Below are 27,304 nucleotides of genomic sequence, written 5' to 3' on the forward strand. Positions count from 1 at the left end.
CATATCCTAAATGCACTTCTAAGAAGCTGACGTGAAGAGGAATTTTTTTCAAGTAGAGTTTTTTCGTATTTGATTACTTGGTTCAAAAACAAACTTTTTGCCACCGTTCGAGCAAACATCAAGGCACAAAGCAGCATTTACCCACCACCACCACCACCACGACGTGGAAAATGAGTTTCTCTTGATTTTATTGTTCTTTTAAAAAAATAGAAGTCCGTCTTTTCCCGATACAGGTTAGAATGTTCCCATGGTAATGAACTGGGCACCAGAGATTAATTCTCTGTTGAATTTCAAAAGCACTTGAAAAGTTCTATTTTCAACTCAAGGATATTTCTGCTATTCTCTTGGAAAAATAACTTAGTGACAAAGGGTGGTTAAGCTGCGCGCATGCTCCCAAATTCACGTGTTCTTTTTAACTTGCCTCCAAAAGTGTGAGCCAGCCGTTCACGACGGGCAGGGCTGAGCACATACTCCGTCCACGTGAAAATCCCGTGTTTGTGTCTTCTTTCACAAGGAAGCTTCCAACAACAATCCTGTGGGTCAATCCTATGTGGAGGCCACCATGGTTACTTTATCATGGCTTTGAATGAAGTTCTGTTCTTAGGGGCTGTACTCATAAGGCCACGCCACCCCAACGACCGTCGGGGAGGTCACCCCCAGGGCCAGGGCACAAGTTCCAGGAAACCCAACTATCGGGAACGATCTAAAGAAGATACAGATGTTTCCATCGCCCTTGTCCACGCAAGATCGCCTCTGAAACACAAGCACAGCTCCCAACGCCTCAGTGAGAGGCAGAGTGAGTCCCAGAGGTACACTACACCATAGTGGGTTTTTTTAAAAAAAGGCACGTGCCTATCCTACTCTTCTCTCTTAGACACAATTTCAGTACACAGACCCTTCTGGTGCCACAGAGCACGGAGATTTTCTTATGGAAGACAGCCTGGGCCCGAGATGGGCTCACATCCCATTTTTAAGGCAATTCTTGTCATTAAAAAAACACCCCCAAATCCTTCAACACTCAGGTCAGTTCAAAATGATGGGGTGGCCTCAGCATCCACACCACGGAGCCCTGTCCAGGGGGTCCGGTTTGTCCCTGTCGATTTGCAACGCACTGGCAAGGAGGCTGGGGAGGAGGAGACAACATTTCACGGGGACAGCTACCAGGGGCCATGGGCGATGGCCTCAGTGGCTAGTGTGACTGTTTGCTCGTAGTTCTTAAGCTAACTTAAACAAAGCAAAAACCTAGTTTAAGGAGGGAAAGAAAAGCAACGACTCCCACACAGACACACCAGGGGCTTCGGCTTCCGTGGATTTCCTAAAGCAACATCTTGACTACACCCTGGGCTGACGGCAGCGACGGTGAGGAAATATTTGAAGGCGGCTTCCCAAATTCCAGGCGTTTTCCCAACCTTCAGACAGAGCAAACCAAATTAGGCGGACATTACAGCTGTCACAGACTGGCTAACATCAGGGCCCACAAAGTTCTAAGAGTAAAGAGAGGCAGGAGCAGGGTCTCCCTGGGTGTCAATTTTCTCTCCTGCGAAACGAAGAAAAGGACACTGGCCATCGAGCTCGCACATTCCCGAGGCCACACAAAAAGCCCAGACCCACTAAAAACACCAGACCCACTAAAAACACCCTCTTCGACGGGGTCGGAAGTCACGTGCGCACCGTGGAAAACGACTCTTCGTTCCCCATCATCTCTCTGTCTGCCCCACACCTACCCAAGTTACTTGGCTTGGGGTCCAGGAACATGGCGACGCAGCTTAGGAAATCAACCCATCCAGAAGCTGTCCTGATTTTCCTCAAGTAAGAAAATACCCAAAGCTGTCAGAGTCTGAGTTGTGCTTTCCCATCAGGTTACTGGAATCTAGTCTGGCTGGAATGGAGTCCCTGTTTCCTGAGGTTCTAAAGATTTTTTTTTTTTTTTCTTTTTTAAGGAAAAAAAAAAATCCTCCTCTAGGGGAAACAGAGAAGCTTTTGAAGCTCAAGTCCCAAACAAGTGTTTCATACAGGACATTCTCACAGCATGACCAGGAGCTGGGGCTGCAGATTCGAGTAATAAAAACGAGCCTCTTCCTGGCCATTCGCCCTTAACCTTCACCGGAAGACACCACCTCACTGCGTCCCAAGGGGGTGGAGGGTTAGGTTCATTGACCTGATCCTCCAACTTTTACAAAATGTCTATCGGTCAGGGGTGAGAGGCTCCCCCCAGGAGCGGACAGCTAAAAAGGTACTGACCCTTTGTCACCTAGAGGCACGCCGCTGCTGCTTGGCTGTCTCTCGCCACCGCCATCTCTGTGTTTGCTCCCCCGCCCCGAGGCCGGGCCGCTTGTTCGGTTTGGGGACTGATCGTACACGAAGTTCCGGCAGGATGCAAGTTTGGACTCCAGTGCCTGCAGAGAAACGTGCTTTCATCTTTCAGGTTCAAGAGCAGACCTCCCCTCTCCCCAGAGCCTGTACACAGACAATAACCTCAAACGGGGGTTCTCGAACTGTGTTGTAGGGCGGGAGTTCCAAGAGTGGGGCCCTGAAGGAACCCCGCATGCATCCGCCCTTTAGAGCCACTGGCCTAAGACAGTTAGGAGCTTCCTGGAAAATCACCAGCCCTGCCAATGATCCAGTTCTGCCTATGGGAAACGTGAAATCAACTTTCGGGATGATCTACTCTTTTGTTTACCTTTATCAAACGTGCACAGAGTGGCTTGTGTGGGAGGGCTGTGCCTTGTTGGAAAGAGACCCCATAAAAACCAAGAGGGCGTTGAGACCGCCCCAGGCTTACCTATGCTCTAACCGGGCAAAACATTTAAAGAGAAACATGTTTACAGAACAGAAAACCAGAAAACCAAAATCTCAAAGTAAAAACACGAGAAAAGAGTTGCAAGCTTCTATGAAGGCACAGCTCTGACTACATACATTCTGGCTGACGACAGGCTGGCAGGAGTTAAATCATGTGATTCGCCAGCATCGTTTTAAAAAACACAAGCATGGGGCGCCTGGGTGGCGCAGTCGGTTAAGCGTCCGACTTCAGCCAGGTCACGATCTCCCGGTCCGGGAGTTCGAGCTCCGCGTCGGGCTCTGGGCTGATGGCTCAGAGCCTGGAGCCTGCTTCCGAGTCTGTGTCTCCCTCTCTCTCTGCCCCTCCCCCGTTCGTGCTCTGTCTCTCTCTGTCCCAAAAATAAATAAACGTTGAAAAAAAAACCAAAAACACAAGCAACAGCTACACAGAATACCTGTGTTATTTCTTAAGCACACACAAAAAACCTTTCCCTGTAGTGAAGGTAAAACCTCAAGTCAAGTTCTTTGCTCTAGCCCTTTGAGATGCTATCTTTGACTCCCTCATTTAAAAGGAAAAGAACTTTCCAATGTTTCTCAGTTTTCTTAAATTAAGAAAAACATCACAGACACCAGCCAGATTTCCCGAATTCCAAGGAAAAATGGCAGGGGAAGAAATATATGCACAGAGGTCAAAGGGCTGATGGAGTCAGAGCTCTGGGTGTTTGTCAACAACAAGGCCCACAGGAGCTCGAATGACGCTAGGGGACGCTCTGTTACAGGGGAAAGGAACCAGTAAAGTCGCCCCTCTCAGGTATCCTGAAACACAGGCAAGGAACCACACCAAACCCGGGGAGGCGGCGGTCTTACCCCTACTTTCCGCAGCAGGTCTCCCACAATGTTGAGGGCCGATATCCGGGCTGCGGGCGTGAGGGGGGTCCCACCCGTGGAGTCATCCAGACCTGGGTGTGCAAAGGGAGCACATATAAGAGCGATCCCCAGTCTAAGTCGGTGCACTCATGTCCCTACATGTGGAACCCTGGTGGGGGGTGGAGGGAGGCTAATCCCCACGCTCTGATCCTGGATGTTGCCCGTTTCACTCAAAAGTTAACTAACACGCGAGGAGTCTATGGGATGACCGACCTTTTGCAGCCTTACAATGACTGTATTAACTGTTCACCTTTACACGTCACTCTTTTAAATCAAAATCCAAACAAGTCTTCTTGAAATTCTATGAATTCCATACAGTTAATGAACATGAATAGCATCCAAGCAAACCACATCTGGAAGGGTCTTAACTCTCCAGAGCCTCTCTCCTCCAAGCAGGAGCCGGGGACCAGAGGCACCAGGATCACTGGGGTGCTGGTTAGGGGGCAGGATCTCGGGTCCTGCCCAGACCCGCTCAATCTCAGGTGCATTTGAACGAGATGCCCCGCTAAGTCACGTGCATACTAAAGTGTGGAAAACACTGCTCTAAATGGGCATTCTGGAAATCTCACCAGTCTCTTCATCCCAGGGGACGAGCCTAGGGATATGGCAGGAACAGGGAGTGTGAGCTCTGGAGCCAGCTGGCCTGAGTCTGAATCTCAGCTCTGCTATTTACCGCCCATATGACTTGAGGGGAGCTACTTTCCTCAGGGCCTCAGTCTCCTCATCCATCAAATGGGGACGGCCCCTGGGCCAGTGCTAAGAATTCAGTGAGGTCACGCATAAGCAAAGCACTTTAAGCACAGCGGCTAACTAGCCCACACGGAGCACTAGTAGCTGCCTACTGTTATTTCCTATTAAGCAGCCTGATAACAGCCTCTGTGAATCAGCAGAGGAGCTGGGGCAAAATCTCCAATTTCTCGTTGTTGGGTTTTTTGGTTTTTTTTTTTTTAACCATGCACCCCAGGCTACACCAGCTCCAGTTCTAGACACACATCTCACTAGACCCACAAAACGTTTTCTAAATTTTTTATCTGATCATTGGAATTTTAAATTTAGGAGAGTTCACTTTCAACAAGAGGATTTCTGGCTTCTGATGAAGAACGGAAAGGTTCTTTCTTTCCTAATGCTGGGCCCACACGTCACGGGGTGGGAGCACAGTGGCAGCCGCCCCTGGGAAGAAGCTTCCATTGTCCGGCTCACCGCAGACTCCATCGCTCCCTACTGCCTCACACCCGAGCTCTTCCAGTTTGTCTCAAAGCTCTGCCCCTCTGAGCGCCCAGTTTGCTCCCTGCTGCACAGCCAGTGCCAGTACCTCCCTGACCCAGCACCCTACCCGTGGGAGAGCTTGGTGAAACAAGGCAAATCGCCCTGACTGCCGTTCTCTTACGTCTGAACGTCCCCGGCGTGTTTAAGCTGGCGCTGGGTCCCCGATGAGCTATGGGGGTGGACGGGACGGAGCCCGTGGCCTGCACAGCTGTGTCTGTCTTGTTGGCCTCCACCGAGTTGGGCATGGGCGTCCTGGGTTTCTCCTGCTTCTGCTGCACAGCCAATTCCTGCCGCAAATCTGAGCCAGGACAAGGATTCAGATTAAGCCCTTGCTTCAGGGGAGAGAGCAAAGGGAGGAGGGTCGACAGTAGACACTGGTCAGGGAAAAGAAGCACCAGAATGAAAACCCATGGGCGGAAACCCTCAGTGGAGTGAAACCCACAGGACCTTGCCTAGCAGGCTTGTGAAACTACACGATTTTGTAATAAAACCAAAAAGGTTTAGGGGCGCCTGGCTGGTTCAGCCGGTAGAACATGTGACTCTTTTGTTTTTAATGTTTTGTTTGTTTTTAATACAGAGAGCGAGCATGAGTGGGGAGGGGCAGAGAGAGAGAGAGAGAGAGGGAGACACAGAATCCGAAGCGGGTTCCAGGCTCTGAGCCATCAGCACGGAGCCCAACGCAGGGCTTGAAATCACGAACTGTGAGATCATGACCTGAGCCAAAGTTGGAAGCTTAACCAACTGGGCCACCCAGGTGCCCCTAGAACGTGTGACTCTTGATCTCCGGGTTGTGAGTTCAAGCCCCATGATGGGCATGGAGCCTACTTAAAAATAAAAACAAAACAAAAACCAAAAGGTTTAAAATTTTTGAAAAACTATGGCATTGATAGATACACTAATGCTTTACTTGCTTCAGGATATTTCCAGCTCAACAGGGTATACAGCATACTAAGGGAAAAGACACTTTCCCCACCAACCCCCATATGGGCCTCCTGACTCATTATCACTATAATATGGGAGAGATATTTTCAATCCTTTTTTCTCTGCGTTTTCAGATGTACAGTTTATCTATTATCTATTAAGCGTATGTTAGGAATAATTCTTACTAAGTGTAAACAGAAACACGTTTACGGTCTATGATTTACCTTCCTTCAACGGTAAGTCTTAATCTAGCCATATTCACATCTATACCTTACTTGTTTTAACAACTGTTTAACGTTCCATAAAATAAAATGAATCTCTGTCATTTATTTAACCACTGCAGAACTACCCTTCAGACCTGCAGTTTTCTTCTTTTTAATCCCCCTTCTACTGGCTATACATTAGAAACTAAATTAGTGTTATGAACAATTAATTGGGATGTTTAAGAAGTTCTTCTGCACCCAGATCTACCCCAGAACTGCAAACTTCCACGGCGCAAATGCTGATGGGAATTCAGAGCTGGAAACCACTGCCTCGGCTGCCATCAGGTCAGAGAAACAATGGGCTAGCTAGCAATTCCATTAAGACTTTTCTCCCCACAAAACTCTTACACTCCTGCTGAACAAAAAGCCAGTGGTGGTTTGAATACCCACAGAGGGTCTTTACGGGATCAGACATCTGACAATTCTTACCATGGGGCGGGGACAAGGCCTGCCCAGTGTGGTTCTACGCCCTCTGACTAGGGCAGGTCACAGATTTCCAGCAAAGGTAACACTGGGCAACATTGGAGGAGAAGCTGTTCTCAGGTAGGGAGAGGGGAAAACACCGGTCAGGGCACACAGAAAAAAGCCAAGTCTTCCTGACCTCTGGCTTCATCTTTCAGGCGCTGAACAGATTCGAGAAGATTCTCCTTCTCATCAAGTTCACTCTCCAGGAAGGCATTTCTCTCAATGGCTTGATTCAAACGCTGCTCAAAGTCCTCCAGAGACATGATCGTGGCCCTAGTAAGAGAAAAGCAAAGTTGTCCCGGAGAGCAAACAGTGGCATCCATGTGGTGCCTACAGAACAGGGAGATGAGAAAGGGCAGACACAGGGGGCATGAGTCCCAGCATGGGCACCTCCTGGACACCACAGACTTGAGCAAGCATCTTAACCTTCTGGGACCCAGGCTGTTCACCTGCAGAAGGAGAATCATCTTAGCTCTTGAGGTACACAAAGCCGTCCTGAGAATTAAGTGAGAAATGTCCATACGGCACTTAGCAAAGGGCCAGCACCTTATTTAGGACAACATACAGGGTCCAAATGCCAGGACAGCAAACTCCCATCTCCTCCTGGAGACTCAAAATGCAAATCAGTGTTCCGAATACCCTACTAAAATAAAACTGTACCGTTTTTAAGGTTTTTTATTTATGTATTTTTTTTTTTTAAGAGAGAGAATGCAAGCAGGGGAAGGGGCGGGGGAGGGGGGGAGAGAGGGAGAGGGAGAGGGAGAGGGAGAGAGAAAATCCCAAGCAGGCCCCACGCTCAGCACAGAGCCCAACACAGAGCTCAATCCCACGACTCCGGGATCATGGCCTCAGCCAAAATCAAGAGTTGGATGCTCAACTGACTGAGACACCCAGGAGCCCCAAGTTTTTTTTATTTTTTTTTTAATTTTTTTTTTTTAATGTTTATTTATTTTTGAGACAGAGAGAGACAGAGCATGAATGGGGGAGGGTCAGAGAGAGGGAGACACAGAATCTGAAACAGGCTCCAGGCTCTGAGCTGGCAGCACAGAGCCCGACGCAGGGCTCGAACTCACGGACCGTGAGATCATGACCTGAGCCGAAGTCGGACGCTTAACCGACTGAGCCACCCAGGCGCCCCCCCAAGTTTTTTTTAAATATAAAACTTGAGTATTCCAGAACTTTATTCATTCTATAATAATGACCGGGGCCTCACCTCTATCTCATCTGATTTTAACATCCAAATGTTCAGCATTTGGCAAAAATGTGAATACACATATAGAGGGAGAGAGAGAGAGCGCATACGAGAGTGAGAAATGTAAGAAAGAAATGTAAGAAAAGAAAGAAAACCCAGGCTAACAGCTGTTTAAACCCTGCCCTGCCACTGTGACTCATTGACTAGAGAGAAATCAGAGAACTTGACAGTAATGAATACATCAGACAAAGCTCCAAGACAAATGACAAATTCTCAATATTTTCAATCCACATCAACAAATATATAAAAGGTCTCCTAGAAATGAGAAACAACCAGCAACCCAAGTTTTAAAAAAAAAAAAAAAAAGGCAAAGTTCAGAGAAAAAGAAACAGAAATCATTCTTAAATATATGAGAAGGAATCTATGTCACGCATAATTCAGAAATGTATCCACTGGGCCCTGACTAGATTGGCAGAAATCTGAAGTCTGAAAACCACTCTGTGTGGGAAGCTGTGTGGAAAACAGGACACGTAGCTGCTGGGAATGTAAAGCGATGTAACTACAGAGAGAACAATCGGGCAACAGCTATCAAAATCACGCATGCGTCTATCCCTTTACCCTGCAATTTCACTTCTGGGGATTTATTCTCCAGATAAACATCTGTGCAAGCAGTGTTCATCATTCATCACAGCAATGCTGATCACCGCACAAGAATGCAAATGTAGCAGCTATCCATCCACAGGGGACTGGACAAATAAAGTATTATGTATTATGCAATACCAACCATACAATAGGATATTATGCACTTGGGGGGAAAAAAAGAACAAAGAATTCTCTGTGTCCTGATACAGAAAGATCCCCAAGATCTACTGTTGTATGAAAGAAGATGTACAACAGCGTGTATAGAATGCTGTTGGGGAGGAGAGTAGGGATAACACCAATTTCTATTTTTATTTGCCTGAATTTGCATAAAAAACTCTAACCTTTGTGTATTATTTTTCAACCACGTGAATGGTAGACTGGCTCCCATGAGAAGTGGTCCCAATTCTCCCTCCCTTCTTGCATCCACATCCTTGCCACGGCCTGTGAGTGGAATGTACTTTCCCAGCTCTTGACTTGGGCCACATGACTTGCTTTGATCAACGAAATCTGGGTGGACTTTGCATCTTCATAAGTTTTCTGCCTACAGCTCCAGTGATGGAATCCACCCCACATGGGAGCCCCAAATTCTCTTCCCACGTCTCTGGCTAACACTGGGACCATGCATCTGCACAGCGGCCTTGAAGCAGTCCTGAGGTAACCTACATGGTTAGAATTAGCAGAAAAAGACTTTAAAGTAGTTTCTTTAGCTATGCTCAAGGATATAAAGAGAAACCACAGTAGAGGAATGGAAATTACTATTTTTTTTTTTTTTAGAGGAAATTCTAGAACTGAAAATACAATCTCTAAAAGCTCTATTGGAATTGGCTTATCAGCAGACTGGAGAGAAAGGTGCAGCGAACTTGAAACTAGATCAACAGAAATTATCCAATTTGAAGAACCAAAAAGAAAAAATATTAGAGGAAATAAAAGGACCACAGCCTCAGAGACCTGTGTGGCAATTATCAAAATGACTGATGTGTGTAGTTGGGGTCCCAGAAAGACAGAGGACAGAGAGAATGGGCCAGCGCAAATCTTCGAGAAATCATGACCCAAGTGAAATCTGTCAAGAGAGATTTACAGACTAAAGAAGCCCAGCAAATCCCCATCAAGATAAATACATATAGGGGCACCTGGTTGGCTCAGCCAAAGAGCATCCAACTGTTGATCTCAGGGTCACCAGTTTGAGCCCCACATTGGGTATTGAGAATCACTGAAGGAAATGAAAAAAATCTATTCTGGTTAAATCCAACACTTAAAAAAAAAAAGACACGTTTATAAAACCGAGGCACATCATAATCAAACTCCTGCAAACAAAAAATCAAGAGAAAAATCTGAGAGCAGCTAGGAAAAAAAACACATTATATACTGGGGAGTGACCACTCAAATGACCACTAACTTCTGACCTAAAGCAAGGAAACCAGAAAAACAGTGGAAGAACCCACCGAAAGAAAAAAACACAACAGCTGTCAACCCAGAATTCTACATCCAGTGGACAAGAATGAAGGCAGGGGTGCCTGGGGGGACTCAGTCGGTTAAGCACCTAACTTCAGCTCAGGTCATGATCTCATGGTTCATGAGTTAGAGCCCCGCATCGGGTTCTGTGCTGACTGTGCGGGGTCTGCTTGGGATTCTCTCCCTCCCTTTCTCTCTGCTCCTCCCCCACTCTCTCTAAAACAAATAAACCTAAAAAAAAAAAAGGAGAACACAATGAAGGCAAAAGACACTTGGAGATAAACTAAAACAAGGAGACTTCACCATCAGCAGACCTTTGCTATAAGAAATCTTAAGGGAAAGGGTGCCTGGGTGGCTCAGTTAAGCGTCTAACTTTCAGCTCAGGTCACGATCTCGTGGTTCGTGAGTTACAGCTCGACATCGGGCTCTGTGCACACAGCTCAGAGCCTGGAGCTTCTCCAGATTCTGTGTCTCGCTCTCTCTCTGCCCCTCCCCACTCATGCTCTGTCTCTGCCTCTCAAAAATAAATATACATAAAAAAAAAATTAAAAAAAAAAAAAGAAAGAAATCCTAAGGGAACTTCTTCAAGCCCCAAGGGAGGGGATACCAGAGAGAAATCCATATCCTCAGGAAGGAATGAACCCAAAATGGTAAATATGTGGGTAAATATAAAAGGCTATCTTTTTACTCTCTTCATTTCTTTAGGATATACTTGGCTTTTTAGGGGCACCTGGGTGGCTCGGTCGACTTCAGCTCAGGTCATGATCTCACCCTTCCTGAGTTTGAGCCCCGAGCTATACTGACAGCTCAGAGCCTGGAGCCTGCCTTCGATTCTGGGTCTCCGTCTCTCTCGGCCCCTCCCCCACTAACGCTCTGTCTCTCTTTCAAAAACAAACATTAAACAAATTTTTTTTTTAATTTTTTTTTTTTTCAACGTTTATTTATTTTGGGGACAGCGAGAGACAGAGCATGAACGGGGCAGGGGCAGAGAGAGAGGGAGACACAGAATCGGAAACAGGCTCCAGGCTCTGAGCCATCAGCCCAGAGCCCGACGCGGGGCTCGAACTCCCGGACCGCGAGATCGTGACCTGGCTGAAGTCGGACGCTTAACCGACTGCGCCACCCAGGCGCCCCTAAACAAATTTTTTTTTTAAATAAAATAAAATACACTTGGCTTTTTAAAGCCAAATCGATAGCTACGCATTTCAGAATCTACAGCATTTGTAGACACAGCAGTATTACAAGTATAGCATAAAGTTCAAGGATGGTAAAAATCAAACTGTAAGGTTGCAAGGCTGTTGCATTTTACTTGAAATGGTACAGTGAAGTTATCCTAAAGCAACTGCTAAAAAGTAACACAGGAGCCTGTGGGGGCAACACAAAGCTTCCCCATCTTAACAAGAGTGTGGGTCGCGGGAGCATATACGCCATTTGCCCAAACCGATGGGACCTGTACGCTAAAAATCTGTGCATACCAATGTATGCAATGTATATCTAATTTTTAATGTGTTTCCATTAAAAAAAAAAAGGGGGGGGTGCTGGCACAGAGTAGTTTTTCAATAAATGTTAGTTATCACTGGTAGTATTCTGCTTAGCAACAGAATGTCAGTTTACAAAATACCGTTCTTCGGCGGCGCCTCGGTGGTTCAGTTGGTTGAGCACCCTACATTGGCTCAGGTTAGGGGGCGCCTGGGTGGTTCAGTTGGTTGAGCACCCTACACTGGCTCAGGTCACGATCTCACAGTTTGTGTGTTCGAGCCCCACATCGGGCTCTCTGCTGTCAGAGGTGGAGCCCACTTTGGATCTTTGCCCCCCTCTGCCTGCCCCTCCCCTGTTCGTACTCTCAAAACTAAATAAACATTTGCAAAGAAACACTGTTCTTTGAACACGCTTACCTTAGGGCGGTAACGAGCACATGTGTGCCTTTCTGCCTGGAATGTTCTCACCTCATACTCTTCCCCTGGGTAATGCATATACATCCCCCTGGTCTTAGCCTAACTGCCACTTCCACTGGGAAGCCTTGCCTGACATTTACCCACTGATGGTGTAACTTCTGTGTCCGCTTACGCACCCCCATCGCACCTGAACTTGCAGCACTCACTGCTGTCATCAGGTTGCACTGATGTGTCTGTTGTCTGTCTCCTGGACGGTCACTGGCTTGGTGTGGCTCACGGCTGAGTCCTCTAGACTCAACACGGTGCTTGGCACCCACGTGCTGGGAGCCAAGAGCAGAGAAAAAAGGCTCCCAAACCCGTATCTCCTTCCCGACGTACCGTTTTGCTCTTTCCAAGTCATCGTTGGCTTGCTCCAGCTCTCTGATGTATTTCTGAAGTTGATCCTTGATTGCTTTGGTCTGGGCGAGGTCATCCTCTAAGGCTGAGATCTGCCGGTGGCCTTCAGAGTGCTGTGTTTCAAACTTGTCCTGAAGATCAAAATCGACACTGAGTGTGTGATTTAAGACTTCTGATAAGCTATGTTTATCTCCCTTCCCTGGCATTGCCTTAAAATACCGAGGATTACTCCTGGACTGTGCCCACTCCTGTTGTCATGGGCGCTGTTGCTTCTAGCTTGTGAGCATCTGTACCTCCCCGTGTGCACAGCCCATCAGCGCCTTGATTTCTTTAAGGGATTTAGCTCCTCCTTAGTATAGGATCTTTATGGGGCCATTCTTCCTATCACTCCCCAAGGTGGCTCCAGACAGCCTCGTGGCCACCCACCACAACCAGGGGACAAGCCTAACCTCAGTCAGTAGAACCTTCTCTCCACAGACACGGACTCTGAAGCAAAGGAGGGCAGATGGCAAGAACGGGGCCAACGCTCAAAGCTCTTATGTACCAAGTACTTCCTGCCTCCCAGCCCACTAGCACCTTGCACCACCCTGCCCCCTCCCAAACTTGGTCCCTACAGCCTCTGGGTAAGAAGCCCCCAACGATCTTCAAAGCCATCATTTTGTTCAAGGGCATCCACACAGCCACAGAAAACCACATAAATGTCTCCAAGCAACATCCACAGGGCAATACAGATCCACCTCACGGGACATCCCTGGATTACATGTAAGGAATCACAACAGCTTTGGTTGCTGCTGCCTCATAACAAGAGCAGAAAACCATGTGCTTAGTTTGATAACTGTTCTAACTTTATGTCGAGACTCCCCGTGTAGCATGGGGGTTTGAAAGGGATTTGGGGACCTTTGGGGGAGGAAGGGAAGAAGGGAGGGAAGCAAGGAAGCAAGGGAAGGGAAGCAAAGGAAGGAAGCAAACAAAAAAACCCCACAACCTGTTACTTATCACCAAAAGTAGCTTAGTGTGATTTGACTAGTGCTTTCCAAGGAAGGGAACAGTCAACTGCAGCAGCTAACATTTATCGCATGCTTACTCTGGGCCAGCTTCTGGGCTCAGGACCGTGCTTACGATGCCTCGCTGAATGCCATTTCGGAGATGTGAATGGAGCCTACCCCATTAGCCCAAAGTCAACTGGTAGCAAATGCCTGAGCCTAGATCCAACCTGGGCCACTGGGGCTGGTGCTTTTCCTTTTTTCGCCTTTTTTTTTTTTTAATGTTTGTTTATTTTTGAGAGAGAAAAAGAGACAGAGACAGAGCATGAGTAGGGGAGAGGAGAGACAGAGGGAGACACAGAATCTGAAACAGGGTCTAGGCTCCGAGCTGTCAGGCCAGAGCCCGATGTGGGACTCAAACTCACAAACTGCAAGATCATGACCTGAGCTGAAGTCAGATGCTTAACAGACGGAGCCACCCAGGCGCCCTGGGGCTTATGCTGTTAAGGAAACTGTGCTAACAGCACCACTTACTTCAGCTCAGGTCATGATCTCGAGGTCCATGGGTTTGACCCCTGTGTTCGGCTCTGTGCTGACAGCTTGTGGCCTGGAGCCTGCTTTGGATTCAGTGTCTCCCTCTCTCTCTCCCTTCCCCCGCTCATGCTCTCTCAAAATAATAAACAAACAAAAAAATTAAGAACAAAAAAACAAAGAAACAACTATGCTAAAGCTCCCTCAACCATTTCATTACAGGTCACATAGGTACACACACACACATACATTCTGCTCTGTCTCCTTTCCCAAATTACCTTCCTTCACCAAACACCCTTACTGCTTTCCCTTCATCTACACACAAAAGAAAACAATTCCCATAGGAAAGGCCCAAAGTCAAACTGGAAAGTTTGAACAACAGTCAAACTCTTCTTGACTCAATTGAGTCAACAAAGGCGTTGCTAGAAACAGTCTGGATGCACCGGGAGAATGACACAATGGTGCCCAGGCCAGAGAGGCGTGGCAAGAGTCCTGTGAAAGACACACTCCCGCAGAACAAGCAGATTATTTACAGGGTGAGGACACGGAGACCATTCCACATCCTCACGCTGTCCGGTCCCCTCTGATACTCTGTTTCCTGGCCAGTCCCCTCTGAGAGTGTCTCCTGGCCACAGCAGAGGAAGCATCCCCGCTCAGTCAAGGAGGGGCAGACCAAGACCCACACAGGGGCCAATTCCCAGGCCTGGCTCTCACGGCCTCACACCCTTTATTTGTGTGCATCTCCAAATAAAACAGGAAGGCATGGGATCCTAGGTCATTAACCTAAATTCAAACACAGGTTCAAGAAGATGCAGTTAACGGGCCTCTCCACCAGCATTCAGATTCAAATGATGTCCTTTGAACTTGCAGACATGAAAAGCTGTTGCTAAATGTTGCGCTTTCATTTGGCACTAATTATTATAAGCGGTCAGTTGATGGAGCCATCAACAGACGCTCTGTTTGATCCCTTACAGGCTTTTACATTCAACTTGTGATGAATAAGCCAGTTGTCAAGAAGTCTGACACAGCCAAATACATTCCCCTTAGGTGACTGACAAATAGGTGGTGGTGGCAGTTTTTATTTACTTATTTTTTAAAGTAATCTCTACACCCAACGTGGGGTTCGAATTCACTACTCCAAGATGAAGGGTTGCACGCTCAGGGCGCCTGGGGGGCTCAGCTGATTAAGTGTCCGACTCTTGATTTCGGCTCAGGTCGTGATCTCAAGGTTTTTGAGTTCAAGCCCCACGTCAGGCTTTGTGCCAACAGTGTGGAACCTGCTTAGGTTCCCCTTCCCCTCTCAAAAAATAAGTAATTTTTTTTTTTTTAGTTTATTTAAGACTCGTATGCTCTGACTCGACTGAGCCAGCCAAGTACCCCAAGGCAAGTAAGTATTCTTCATTCCAAGGTATTTCTATTGCTTCTCCTACTCTATGCTCTGTGCCTCATGCATCTGTCATGCGGCTGTCATAAAAACGTCTTCTTGAAGGGGGCGCCTGGGTGGCTCAGTCGGTTGAGTGTCCGACTTCAGCTCGGGTCATGATCTTGCGGTCTGTGGGTTCGACCCCCACATCAGGCTCTGGGCTGACAGCTCAGAGCCTGGAGCCTGCTTCGGATTCTGTGTCTCCCTCTCTCTCTGCCCCTCCCCTGCTCATACTGTGTCTCTCTCTCTGTCAAAAATAAATAAAACATTAAAAAAAAAAATTTAAAAAAAAAAACAAAACGGCTTCCCCAGGTTCAAGGGCTCAGTCTTGAAACAATTACTTCATCATTGCTCAGTATTAGTCTGCCTCCGTGGAGGGTCTCGTTCCTTCTCCCAACTATCATTTATACTGCTGCTGATCTTCCCTCCACACAGCTTCCCACCCCGAGTCCCCTTCAGGCTGAGAGCTATAGTGATCCCTCAGTGCTCATGGCAGGGGTCAAATACTAATGCCTGTAGGGGCCAGGCTGTTTTGAGTTGTGTGGGCCAGGTGTAGGCATCAAGCAAGGGACACTCATTCCTCAGTGTCAGAGACAGAGGTGGGGGACCATAGTGGGGACTGGGATGGACTGGTGAGCACTCAACCATTACTTGGCTTTTCGCTGGCAGGGACGAATGCAGGCCTGGTATGGCCAGATCGGCTGATTCTCAAAGGAAGTCAGAAATCCCAATTTTTATAGGAAGCCTTGCAACTTTGAATACTGATGTCAAACATTTAAAAAAGAACACTACAGATGTAAGTTTTACTATCAAAAGAACGAACTATACACAAAACCTCAACTCTAGCTAACACTAACACGCTGAAGTATTTACAGGGAGGTAAATAGGTATCTGCAAATCACTTTGAAATGCATCAGAAAAGTAGACCGAGGGAGGGATAGCTAGGTAATAAGAATCAAGTATAGCAGAGGTTACTGGTAGAGCACAGGTGATGGATATACACACGTGTGCTGGAAAATTCTTTCAACCTGGCTGTGTGCATGGAAGCTTTCATAATATACAGGATAAAAAGCCATTGAAGGCTAAGCAAAAACCATGCATGTGCCAGAATGGCCTGTAGATGGCCAGCTTGGGGTCTGCGGTCTGCAACATATAACTTGCACTCCACAGCTCAGCTTCTGAGGACTTCACGGTCTTTCCTCCGCCCCTCCCCATCCCTCAATCCCCAGGCCATTTGTTGGCCCCGCTGTTTCCCATGAACTCATAAAGCCAGGATTCCCAGGTCTGCTTGACATCTGTTCTCGTCTGTGTCTGTGGAAGGTCCAGATTAGCTCTTCCTTAACCCCTCTGCCCCAATCTGCTGGCCACACAAACACAGACGCACACACCCTCTTCTCACCTTCAAACACCAGCTCAAATCCCTCCCAGCAGCTGCGTCTCCATTGCATACAGACCTTTCTGTGTGAAGGATCTCTTGGTCAGTACTACGTCACGGAGTATCTTTTCCCTAGGTGCTTTTTGGAGTTAGGTTTGTCTTCCCCACAAAGCTGCCAGAAGGCTGGGAGCACATCTTCCACTATTCACCACACCTCCCCTAGCAGCTCGTCACAATTTACATGGTGAGCTTTACTAAAAAAAAAAAAAAAAAAAAAAAAAAAAAGACAGGCAGACATGCCTGTGTCCCCCCACCACAGACTTACTGAGACCAGGACTCTCACGGCTGGGGTGGGTTCAGGCCTGATACTTACGAAGCTTGCCGGGTGATCCTGCTTATCAGTGAGGGCTGAGAAACTCAGTCTCCGGGGCACAGTGTTAGCGATTATTTGCTAAGCCCTATAGCATGTCCAAAAGGTAGTCTTTACCATTTAGACCAGTGGTTTTCCAGATACGTGGCAATATTTTTGGTTCTCATAATCTGGGGCAGAAGGAGCTACTGGCATCCACTGGATGCAGACCAGGGATGCTGTTAAACATCCTACAGTGTGGGGTGCCTGGGTGGCTCCCAACTCTTGATTTTGGCTCAGGCCCTGATCTCATAGTCATGGATAGAGCCCCACATCAGGCTCTGTACTGGCAGCGTGGAGCCTGCTTGGGATTCTCTCTCTCCCTCTCTCTCTGCTCCTCCCCTGTTCTCTCTCTCAAAATAAATAAATAAACTTAAAAGGAAAAAACAACAACAAAAAAACCATGGGTAGCCTGGGTGGCTCAGTCAGTTAAGCGTCTGACTTCGGCTCAGGTCGTGAGCTCATGGTTAGTGAGTTTGACTCCCGTGTCGGGCTCTGTGCTGACAGCTCAGAGCCTGGAGCCTGCTTTGGATTTTGTGTCTCCCTTTCTCTGTCCCTCCCCTGCGCCTACTCACACTCTTGCTGTCTCTCCCTCTCAAAAATAAACATTAAAAAAATTTTTTAAACAAAAAAACCCCCCACAAACATCCTACAGTGTAAAACTCAGCCCCCTAAACTGAAAATGACCTGACCTCAAATGTCAGCAGCGTCCAGGCTGAGAAACCTGGTCTCGACTGGCTCTGTCCGACAGAACTTTCTGTAATGATGGAAATATCCTGCACCACTCTGTCCAGTAATGATACCCACTAGACATGCGGCTGTCGTGCAGTTGAAACGTCGCTGGTGTAACCGAGGAGTTAAATTTGTCTTTATTTTACTTTAACTTAAACATCAGTAGGCATCTGGGGGCTATCATACCCCCAATCAGCAAATCTAGTGACACTCCATCCTCTCCAAACATTTGCTTTTGCAGGCCTTGGGGGACTGTGGTACACACCCAAGAATGGGCCACAGGGACACCTGTGTGGTCTGCTCCCACAGAGCTCTGCCCATCGGGGGCAAACAAGGGTTCCACCACCACATCCGCCCAGCAGGCCTAGGGGTGGGAGGGAGCCCGGGGCTGGCCGCGGCCCCTCGCAAGGCAGGGCTCCCTTGTCCAGGCGCACGCCCCACACCCCACACCTGCTGCCCGTTTCCTCTCACCTTGATGGTTTCTAGCTCCAGGCGAAGGCGATTATTTTCCGACAGGAGGTCCCTGTTCCTGGTTTCAATCTGTTGCAGCTGCGTCTCCAGTTCGGCTTCATACTCGCGGCTTCCCTCCTGGAACTCTCGCAGCTCCTCTTGGGTATTTTCGGCCCTACAGAATTCCCGGCCGTGTCAGGGGAAGCGTTTATCGAGCACTTACAGCTACTGAGGGTTATGCGTGGATTAGTTTCTGCCTTGTGAGGCGGAAACTATCACTGACCTCACTTTACAGATAAAGCCAGGCTCAGAGAGGCCGACAGACCTGCCTCAAGGTCACACGGGTCAGAAGCAGACCTCAGGCCTGAACCCAGGGATGCCTGACTCCAAAGCCCATTCACTCTTCACTCATTCTTTCACCATATATATATTTTTTTAACTCAATGTGTGGAAAGTATTCGTGGGACTGCACACCCTCTGCAGATTGACTTTTAAGTAGAAACCGGACCTAAGTGCTTCCTTGTCCCACTGGAAGGGGGACAAACACCCAATTCCAGCTTTTCAGTCCTTAAAAGTCAAGCAACACTTTTTTTTTTTTGGTTTTAAATGCTAAGCCTGAATTATCTTTAAGTCGAATTAAGAGTAAGGAAATTAGGGGCGCTGGGTGGCACACACTTAAGCGTCCTACTTTGGCTCAGGTCATGATCTCCTGGCTCGTGAGTTCGAGCCCTGCGGCAGGCCTGGAGCCTGCTTTGCATTCTGTCTCCCGCTCTCTCTGCCCCTCCCCTGCTTGTACGCTGTCTCTCTCTCAAATATAAACATTAAAAAAAATATTAGAGGGGCGCCTGGGTGGCTCAGTCGGTTGGGCGTCCGACTTCGGCTCGGGTCATGATCTCGCGGTCCGTGGGTTCGGGCCCCTTGTCGGGCTCTGTGCTGACGGCTCAGAGCCTGGAGCCTGTTTCAGATTCTGTGTCTCCCTCTTTCTCTGACCCTCCCCTATTCATACTCTCTATCTCAAAAATAAATAAATGTTAAAAAAAATTAAAAATAAATAAATAAATAAATAAAATTAGGGAATTAGAGGGACTGGAATAAGACCTCCATACGAAGAGTGTAAGAGCCCACAAGAAATAAAAAGAAGAAATGCTGAACACACACTCTCCTCCCAAATATGGACGCAGAATCACTTCTTTCAAATTTAAAATCTGCAATGACCCATTTTGTTAGACACAGGGAGAAGTTCTTTCCTCACACACCAGGGAGGGGGCTGACCAGCTAAGGCGTCTGGAACCGACGGAGCCCCGCCAGAAAATCAGCTGGGAAGGAACACGGCGGTTTGCTTGGGACCACAGGCTTTGGTGCTCACATCCTAGGCCTGCTCCTTACTGGCCGTGTGACCTTGGTGGACACATTAGTTGCCTTCCCTGAGGCTCAGCTTCCTCATCTGTAAAATGGGCTGACAACTGTTTCCTCACAGGGCCGTTTTGAGATTTAACGGAGAGAATGTATGTCAAGTCCTTCGTAGTGCTTGTGGCCTACGAAGAGCAACAAAATCGATGGCTGTTGCCACGGTGATGGGGAGAAAAAGCAAGGTGGAGTTAGGAAGACTGACCTCTGCTTGTAGGTCATGGCCAGATCTTTCCAGTAGCTTGCTTCTTCCTCCTCAGAGCTGAAAGTCTTTCCCGAGTCCTCCATTGTGGAAACACAGGAAGGGGTCACTCTTCTTGCAGCATGGCGTCTGGGAGAGAAAAGCTTTAAAATTATTTGCATATCTGGTTCAACAGATGTTTATAAATTTTAATACTTATTCATTTTTAAGAGAGACAGACAGAATGAGCATGGGAGGGCCCGAGGAGGGGGGCACAGAATCCGAAGCAGGCTCCAGGCTCCGAGCTGTCAGCACAAAGCCCAACATGGGGCTTGAACTCCCCAGCCACGAGATCATGACCCAAGCCAAAGTCAGACACTTAACCCAATAGTGGATCTTTAACAGGGAGGGGAAAAAAAAAATTCATGAATTTTATGTCGGGTTAAATGATAAAACATTGCCAAAACTTGACATCAAAGGCAGACAAAATCCAGCCCACCCACAGGAAACATTCCACAAATAGACAAAACTACCAAGATTTTATTTATTTCATTCGAGGAGGGGCAAGGAAAAAAAAAAAAAAGGAGCTGAGGACATCTCCCAGGGTTCCAGCTTAGACACCCGGTGCCCCCACCATCCTCATCAGCAGAGACAAATCCTAAGAGAAGGAATGTCTTTGAGGAGGAGGATAAGGAGCCCGGTTTGGGACACTTCGGGTTTGAGAAGCCTGTGGCACACCTAGAAACAACAGTGGATCTGAGACTCTGGGGCGAACCCTGGGCTGACACAAATTTGAGAGTCCTGAGCCTGTAGCTGCTTCTTCCCTTTATCCTGTGATGGAACCGCCAGACAATCTAGGGAGGACTATTTATGGAACTCTGAGGAATGCCAATGTTTGCCTGGTAGGCAAAGAAAGAAACAGCAGTCAAAGGAGACAGCGGAGAAACAGAGGCAAGAACCAGACGGTGAGCTGTCCTGGGAGGACGTGGAGTCTAGGGGAAAGGAGGGAATGTTCCCCAGTATCCACGACGCAACAGAGAAGCTAAGATAAGGGCTGGAAAATATCCAGGAGACTTCGCGAAAGAAATGTCGGTCACCGGTGACGTGGGCAAGGGTAGTTTCAACACAGAGGAGGAGGGAGGAGGAATAAACGGGGTGGAATTACCAGGAGGCAAAGAAGAGGAAGTAGAGGGAATTTTGGAGAAGTGGGTGTGAGAAGACAAATGGGAGGGGAGCTACAGGGTAGGGGGTGGGAATGGGGCCTTGGCTCTGAGGGCTCAGAGAAATGCAGGAGAGGCTAGAGCACAGATCTTTCCCAACAGCTGTCAGGTCACAGACTCCCTGCTGATAGAGCCTCTCCATGCAAAAGCTCATTCCCTGAACTTATGTAAGGCTCTGAACTTGTCAAAAATGCAAATGAGAGGTCTCCAAGGTCCCTTCCTTCCCTCCAGGGAGCTCTCGGTCTGGTGTGTGTCCTTCAGGACCAAAGAATGAATGCAACCCCTCACTCCGCAAGACATAGCAAGCTGTATTTTTGACTACAAATATGAATCATTCAGCTAAATAAGTTAGTGTTGGCATGGACAAAATCACCAACTTCTGGATCCCTGGTTAAAAAAAAAAAAATCAAACAATCATAATTCTATTTGAGTGCAGCATTTCTTGATAAGCAGATTTGTTAGTACCAATATTCACATCTTCTTCGTAACTTCTCTCCCTTCCCTATTCCAGGGACAACATGCTTGTTCCCCACCCCACCCCCACGCCCTTTTGGGGAACAGAGTCTGTCTGAAAGCTTGATGGAAGCACAGAAGCTGGGTAGAACAGAATGCTGTTCATTCGTCATTGTCTTTTTTTTTCCAGTCCAGCATTTTTTGTTCCATCTTTCTGTAACAACACCCTTATCTTGGGGAAACCAACCCTATGCTCATTCCAGAGTGATTCAGATGTACTAGATTGACTCAGTATCAGCATCTGGGAGGAGGCCCATGATGGAATGGATGTCTCCATCATCAGCCTAATCTCTACTGAGCCAATGATAGGGGTGGGCCTAACCCAAACTAGGTCAATGATTGGTTCACGGGTGGTCCCAACCCCAACTGAGCCAAAGACAGGGGTGGGCCTAACCCAAGCAGGGCCAATCAGTGTCCAGGCATAGGGCTTTTGCAGAGCCAACAAGAAACACACTCTCCGTGTTAACTCATCTTATTGTGGTAATCGGCTCCCAAAATATACATGTATCCACATGTCATGCTACACTAACAGGTGCGCCTGGATGGCTCAGGCGGTTAAGCGTCCAACTCTTGGTTTTGGCTCAGGTCATGAGCTCATGGTTGGTGGTTCTGAGCCTTGTATCAAGCTTCACGCTAACAGTACAGAGCCTGCCTGGGATTCTCTCTCAAAATAAATAAACTTAAAAAAAAAGAAAAAACCAAATCATCATGCTATATACCTTAAACTTACACAACGTTATACATCAATTATATCTCCATAGAGCTGGGAGGAACAAAGACAGACATTCTTTCCACTAGGGTAAGGCAGTAGGACGTGGTCATTCCTCCACCACAAAGGAGGGGTCGGCCAGAGAATGAAGCCAAAACCGAGGAAAGCAAGGCCAACAGGTGGAGACACTGGGTCTTGATGACGTCATTTGAACACCTGGACCCAGTCATACCTGACTTAAGGTTATGACAGATGACCAACTCCCTTTCTTGAATGTGCCAGTTAGGGTTGGATTGCTGCCCCAAGAATCCTAATGAAGGTAAGTAGTGAATGATCTCGTTCATTGGAAGTAAAAGGAATAGAGCAGCTGGAGTGTAAATGACAGTAATTAACGTGGCAATGGGTGAGGGTCAACTTAGGTCTGGTAGGTACTCCCTGCTGGAGCCCGAAGCTCTAATAAGCCCAGATCTCATCTAATACCAGGGCACAAACCAGTGCCGACAATGTCAAGAGCCCGTGCGAGTGAGCACCGTGTGGCCACTGATTACCTTACTGAGGACAGTCTCAGATGCGTGGCACGGGGGTCTGTGTAGTAGGGCAAGAAAGTGAGGAACAAGGAACAATGGATGTAGGCGGACTTTTCCCGCTGTTTGGAAAAACAACATGTCCAATATTCAATGTAATTAGTTCGTGCATACTTCTCTAAACGTTCTGTACCCCAGACCCCAATCATTAGCTTACGTTCAAGCCACGTTGCCTTCTTTCTGTTCCTTGAACATACCTCGCTTGCTCCCACCTCAGGGCCTTTGCACTTGTTATTCTCTGCCTGGAATGCTTCTCCCTCAGATCTATGCCCAGGTGTCCCTCTTATCATTCAGATCTCAGCTGAACCACCTTCCCCGAAGAGACCTTATTTTAATGCCCCACCTAATACCCCCTCCAGCCCTTCTCTCTTATATTAACCTCTGCTTTCTATCATCATTTTGAGTTTTGTTTTTGTTCATCTTCCCCCGTGGGAATACCAGTTGTTGAGCACAAGGGCCTTCTCTGTCTTGCTTTTTTATCCCAATGCCTAGAAGAGTGCCTGGCATGTAACAGGCACTCAATAAATGCTTGTGGAATGGTACTAGCAGGAAGAGGATGTCAGGTGAAGGAAAGGCAGGAAGCCAGAAAGCTCTCAAGACCAGTTTATGGCTGACATCTGTAAATCCTTAAGATGCTCGTTAGGATGGGGAAAGCTCCACTCTCCCTCAGCACCTGAGTGGCATCTCTTTAGCTGGAAGGATCTGGGGGAGAAGATACCACATTGGAAACTACCCCCTTCCCGGGTTTACTAGAGGAGTATCTCATACTGGAGTTTAATAACCTTCATCCTGAACTCTTATGGCAGATGAGTTTTAGGGAGAAAAAGCTTCCTAAAACATTTACTGTAGCCGGTGAGAACTAAAACTGAATCCTCAGGAAGGGACTTTGAGATGTTTTAAGAGGTATTTCCACTGTGAGAGAGGCTCTAATTACAACCATGCTGATGGGAAAGCTCTGGTTTTGTTTTTTATTTAAAAAAATTTAATGTTTTGTTTCTTTTTGAGAGAGAGACAGAGCACCAGCAGGGGAGGGGCTGAGAGAGAGGGAGACGAGGAATCTGAAGCAGGCTCCAAGCTGTCAGCACAGGGCCCGATGAGGGGCTCGAATCCACGAACTGCAAGATCATGACCTGAACCCAGGTCGGACGCTTCACCTACTGAGCCAGCCAGGTGCCCCTGGTTTTGGACTTCAGAGCGAGGGCAGGGGAAGCTAAGCAGAGACCTGAGCTTCTACCGGAGCCTGCACAATCTGTAACTAATTCAACTCAAGGACCAAAACCACAGGCCTGGCATTTCAACCAGAAACTCCTGCACTGGAATAACAATCCTTAGGGAAGAGGAAAAACATGTTATAGAGGAAGAAGTAACAGGTGAACCTCACTTTGCTATGCAATAACGATCTTAAAAAGAGGTATGATTTTTGAAACGTCTCACATTCTAATGCGCATTATTCTTTGCTATGGAAAGCAAGTAAGAGGACTCGCAAAGACTTCCTTCTCCCGGCATAATTTCCTCAAATGTATCACCAGCTTCCATTAGCCGTGTGCTGGGCACCTAGGAAGTTATCTTCAAGTTTATGCTCTTTCAGCCGTTCGACTGCAAGAGTAAGCAAGTCAGTCTCTTGGGTTCTTAGGACCAGGAACTGGAGCAGAGACACGGCATACCTTGGCCACCTCCACAGGCACGAGCCAATGGCAGAGGCACCCCAAACCCAAGTGCAAGTTGGGGGAGGGTGTTGTCTTTGAATCCCAGTTCAAGATCTCCTTGGGGTTGCAAACAGGCTAATGAGAGGTCAGATTCACCTGTTTCATCTGGCCCACACAGTCTTTTAGAAGGCGCTGTGGCAGGCAGCTGTTAACGCTGGGTCTCAGTATATACAACTCTGTAGCCACTAGCTTAAAAAATGAGTGAGTGCTCCTGCCTTTCTTCCTTTTGTGCTACAAGTGTTACAGGCCTTCTGCCTCCCGGCTTGTGCTCTCAACACACCATTGTGCCACCGTGTCCCAGCAGCTCTGTGGACAAACCTAACGGGTACCTCAAAAGTATATGCTACGGTATGCAAGGAGGAACAAGCTGGGAGCAAGAAGCTAGAAAAGCATACATTCTCTACTTGGCATCGCTTAGATCTCCTACTCCTACAAAAATGTGTTTCCGCAAGCTGAAAACATACTTGAGACACACATACCTTTGATTTCAAAACCCTAGAAAACACAAAGCAATGTCCCTTGGCTCTCCTCTCAGCGAAGAAAGCCAGCACAGCTGGTCAGGAGCAAAATACATGTATAAACTATCAAGAAGTAACTCGCCGCCCTTCACCCCAGCCTCAAATCCTTCCCAATCAAAACACACAGAGGAGGGAGGCAAAGACACTGCCAAACGTCAGCACGTGCTTCCCCAGCTTCTCGCGGGTGCAGGGGGGTGACGTGGGCTCTGCATTTTGCAGAAGTGGCATCCCTGGGGCAACACCAGTCAAGAGTCAGCAAGTCTGGCTTCTGTCTCTGTGCTTTCAAAGTCTGTAATGATCTTCCTACAAAAATACTTAGACAGGCATGCAAGGACATATACTCGAGGGTGTATGCCATCACCCACTGATGTGGAAAATTGGAGAAACTCAACTGTCAACAGGGGACTGCCTGGAAAATTACGCAGTTGTTAAGAATCATACGAACTAATATGGAAGAAAGTTCATGCTATGTTAAGAAAGGGTGCCTGTTTTGTTTATAAATGTATCTCGCTCTCTCTGCATACATGAAAAGGGTCTGGAAGCTTGTACCAGACGGGGTAAAGCAGGCAAAGAGATCAGAGCCTGTAACTGACACACTGCTAAATACATTGATTTTTATGGTAAGCATATATTGCCTTTGAAATTTTAAAAAGCTTAAACTGGGATCAAAAAAATAGAACGGCTGTTGTTCCAGGATAATTTTATTCTACTGAATCAAGATGCCAAGGGAAGAATTTTCCCTACTGTGGCTTCTCTCTCCACCCCTTCTCAAACATTTCCAAACACCTACTAAGTGCCAGGCGCTGCTGGGACAGGCAGAGACGAAGCACCCACGTCAGGTCTAGATGCAAACAGTACTAGCTGCCGACACAAACCTTCTGCATGCAGCCCCACTCGCGTTAGGAAAGTATCTGGTAAGGAAAGGGAGTGTAATCTATCTGTTAAGGAAAGGGAGTGTAATCTCCCTGGGCTCACACATTTCAACGCGAAAGAACACACTTTGGAAACAAAAATAACATCCTAAGAGAATCAGCCAAGTTAAGAAACTAATATCCGAAATGAGAGAATAAAAAATGCCAAGGAGAGGCCTCTGAGACCTCAAGGATCTAATGCTACACGAGTGACACACTAAGAGGAAGGATTTAAGTTTCAATCCCGATTGAATACCAGGGTGGTGGTGGGGGCAGAAAAGTGGCTCTGGGAGCCACTGGGATCCAATTGCTCTTCAAAGAACCCTACCCATGTCCTAAAATGCCATCCTATCCAAGAATACAGAAATGAAACCAGCATAGAAAATGACAAATTTCTGCCCAGTGCACGCTGTAAAAGGCCATTTCTTTAGAAAGGAAGTTAAAAGGGGCCTCGAGGATAAAAGTAGAAAGAGGCACAACCTGGTACAAACCCTGGACAAAGAAATCAGGGAAGCTCAGACCCTCAGGAGGCAGAGAACTTGAGATGACTGGAGAAGATAAGGTAGCTTCCCAAGGTGATGGCGGGATTTCCCATGACCTCGGAGAGGCAGGTGAGCCCCACGACTGCATTCAAACTGTAGAATAAGCGTTTTCATCCTTTATCCAATCCTTCCCCTAAGTGCTGTCAGGGGAAATCTGAACCTTCCCGCAGCAGAGATCTGAGAGAAGCAGAGGAAAGGAGGCTGTTCCAAACACGTTCCCGAAGACAGGGAGATGCCAAGGAGGGGGGAGGTTTTTGCAAAGAGGCCTGCAGTGAGGGTGGAAGTAGCAAGGGGCAGTGGACGAGAGCGGGGAGGAGGAGGGACGAGAAGGGGGGGGGGGGGAGTTTGGGGCAGCAGGAAGAAAGGAGGTGGCGAGGACTGAGAAAAGGCCGAAAACAGCGAGAAGAGAGACTAGGGGAGTCAAAGGGCAGCCTACGGTGGGGGTGAGAGGAGGGTTGGAGGGCAAAGGAGCCGGGCAGCGGGGACTGGGGACGAGGAGGAGAGCAGGTCGGAGAGAGGCCAGCGCTAGAAGAGAAAGGAAGCTGGCAAAGGCGAGAGGTGGGCGCGAGGACACAAAGGTGGGGAGGCACAAAGTTAGCAAGGGAGGCTCCAGAGAGCGGGACTTTTGAGCCCAGCGCCCGGGAAGCGCGGAGCGCGGGCAGCCGGGAAGCGACGGGAAAGCGAGGGGCGCGGCAGGTTCCCTACAAGGCGGCTCCTGGGAGTCCGGAGAGCGCGGCGGGCGCCAGGGCAGGCGGAAGAGTTTCCCGGCGGTGGCGGCGGTCCCGGGACGGCCCCCACCCCCGGCCACCGCAGCCCCGAACTTACCCGGGCTTGGTTCGCGAGGACGGGCGGCGGCGGCAGCAGCAGACTGCGCTGCCCCGGCCTCTAGCCACCGCCACCGCCCCCGCCCCCG

The 27,304-nt window shown here is 48.0% G+C and overlaps 1 protein-coding gene across 2 annotated transcripts; it reads right to left on the reverse strand.

Annotated features, from left to right (window-relative positions):
* Window positions 1-171: 171 nt before the first annotated feature.
* Window positions 172-27,304, reverse strand: NDE1 (nudE neurodevelopment protein 1). Of its 2 annotated transcripts, none has more exons than XM_047838899.1 (9): window positions 27,217-27,304; window positions 19,713-19,838; window positions 18,122-18,275; window positions 12,180-12,328; window positions 6,757-6,893; window positions 5,093-5,269; window positions 3,646-3,737; window positions 2,242-2,396; window positions 172-1,409 (listed from the first exon to the last, which is right to left on the reverse strand). In XM_047838899.1, the coding sequence occupies exons 2-9, from the start codon at window positions 19,793-19,795 to the stop codon at window positions 1,316-1,318; spliced, it is 1,041 nt and encodes a 346-aa protein (XP_047694855.1). In that variant the 5' UTR covers window positions 19,796-19,838; window positions 27,217-27,304; the 3' UTR covers window positions 172-1,315. The 2 variants fall into 2 exon arrangements, with proteins under 2 accessions (XP_047694855.1, XP_047694856.1); XM_047838900.1 differs by lacking the exon at window positions 172-1,409 and adding an exon at window positions 1,436-1,537.

This window comes from Prionailurus viverrinus, chromosome E3, assembly GCF_022837055.1.
Source record: "Prionailurus viverrinus isolate Anna chromosome E3, UM_Priviv_1.0, whole genome shotgun sequence".
In the NCBI taxonomy this organism is placed as follows: domain Eukaryota; kingdom Metazoa; phylum Chordata; class Mammalia; order Carnivora; family Felidae; genus Prionailurus; species Prionailurus viverrinus.

Coding starts and splice junctions, on each gene's coding strand:
- NDE1 (XM_047838899.1), bottom strand. CDS start 19,795: ATGGAGGACTCGGGAAAGACTTTCAGCTCTGAGGAGGAAGAAGCAAGC. Junction 2,397..3,645: donor ACCTGCTGCGGAAAGTAGGG/GTAAGACCGCCG, acceptor GTTTCTCTGCAG/GCACTGGAGTCCAAACTTGC. Junction 1,410..2,241: donor GTGCCTCTAGGTGACAAAGG/GTCAGTACCTTT, acceptor CTCTGTCTGAAG/GTTGGGAAAACGCCTGGAAT.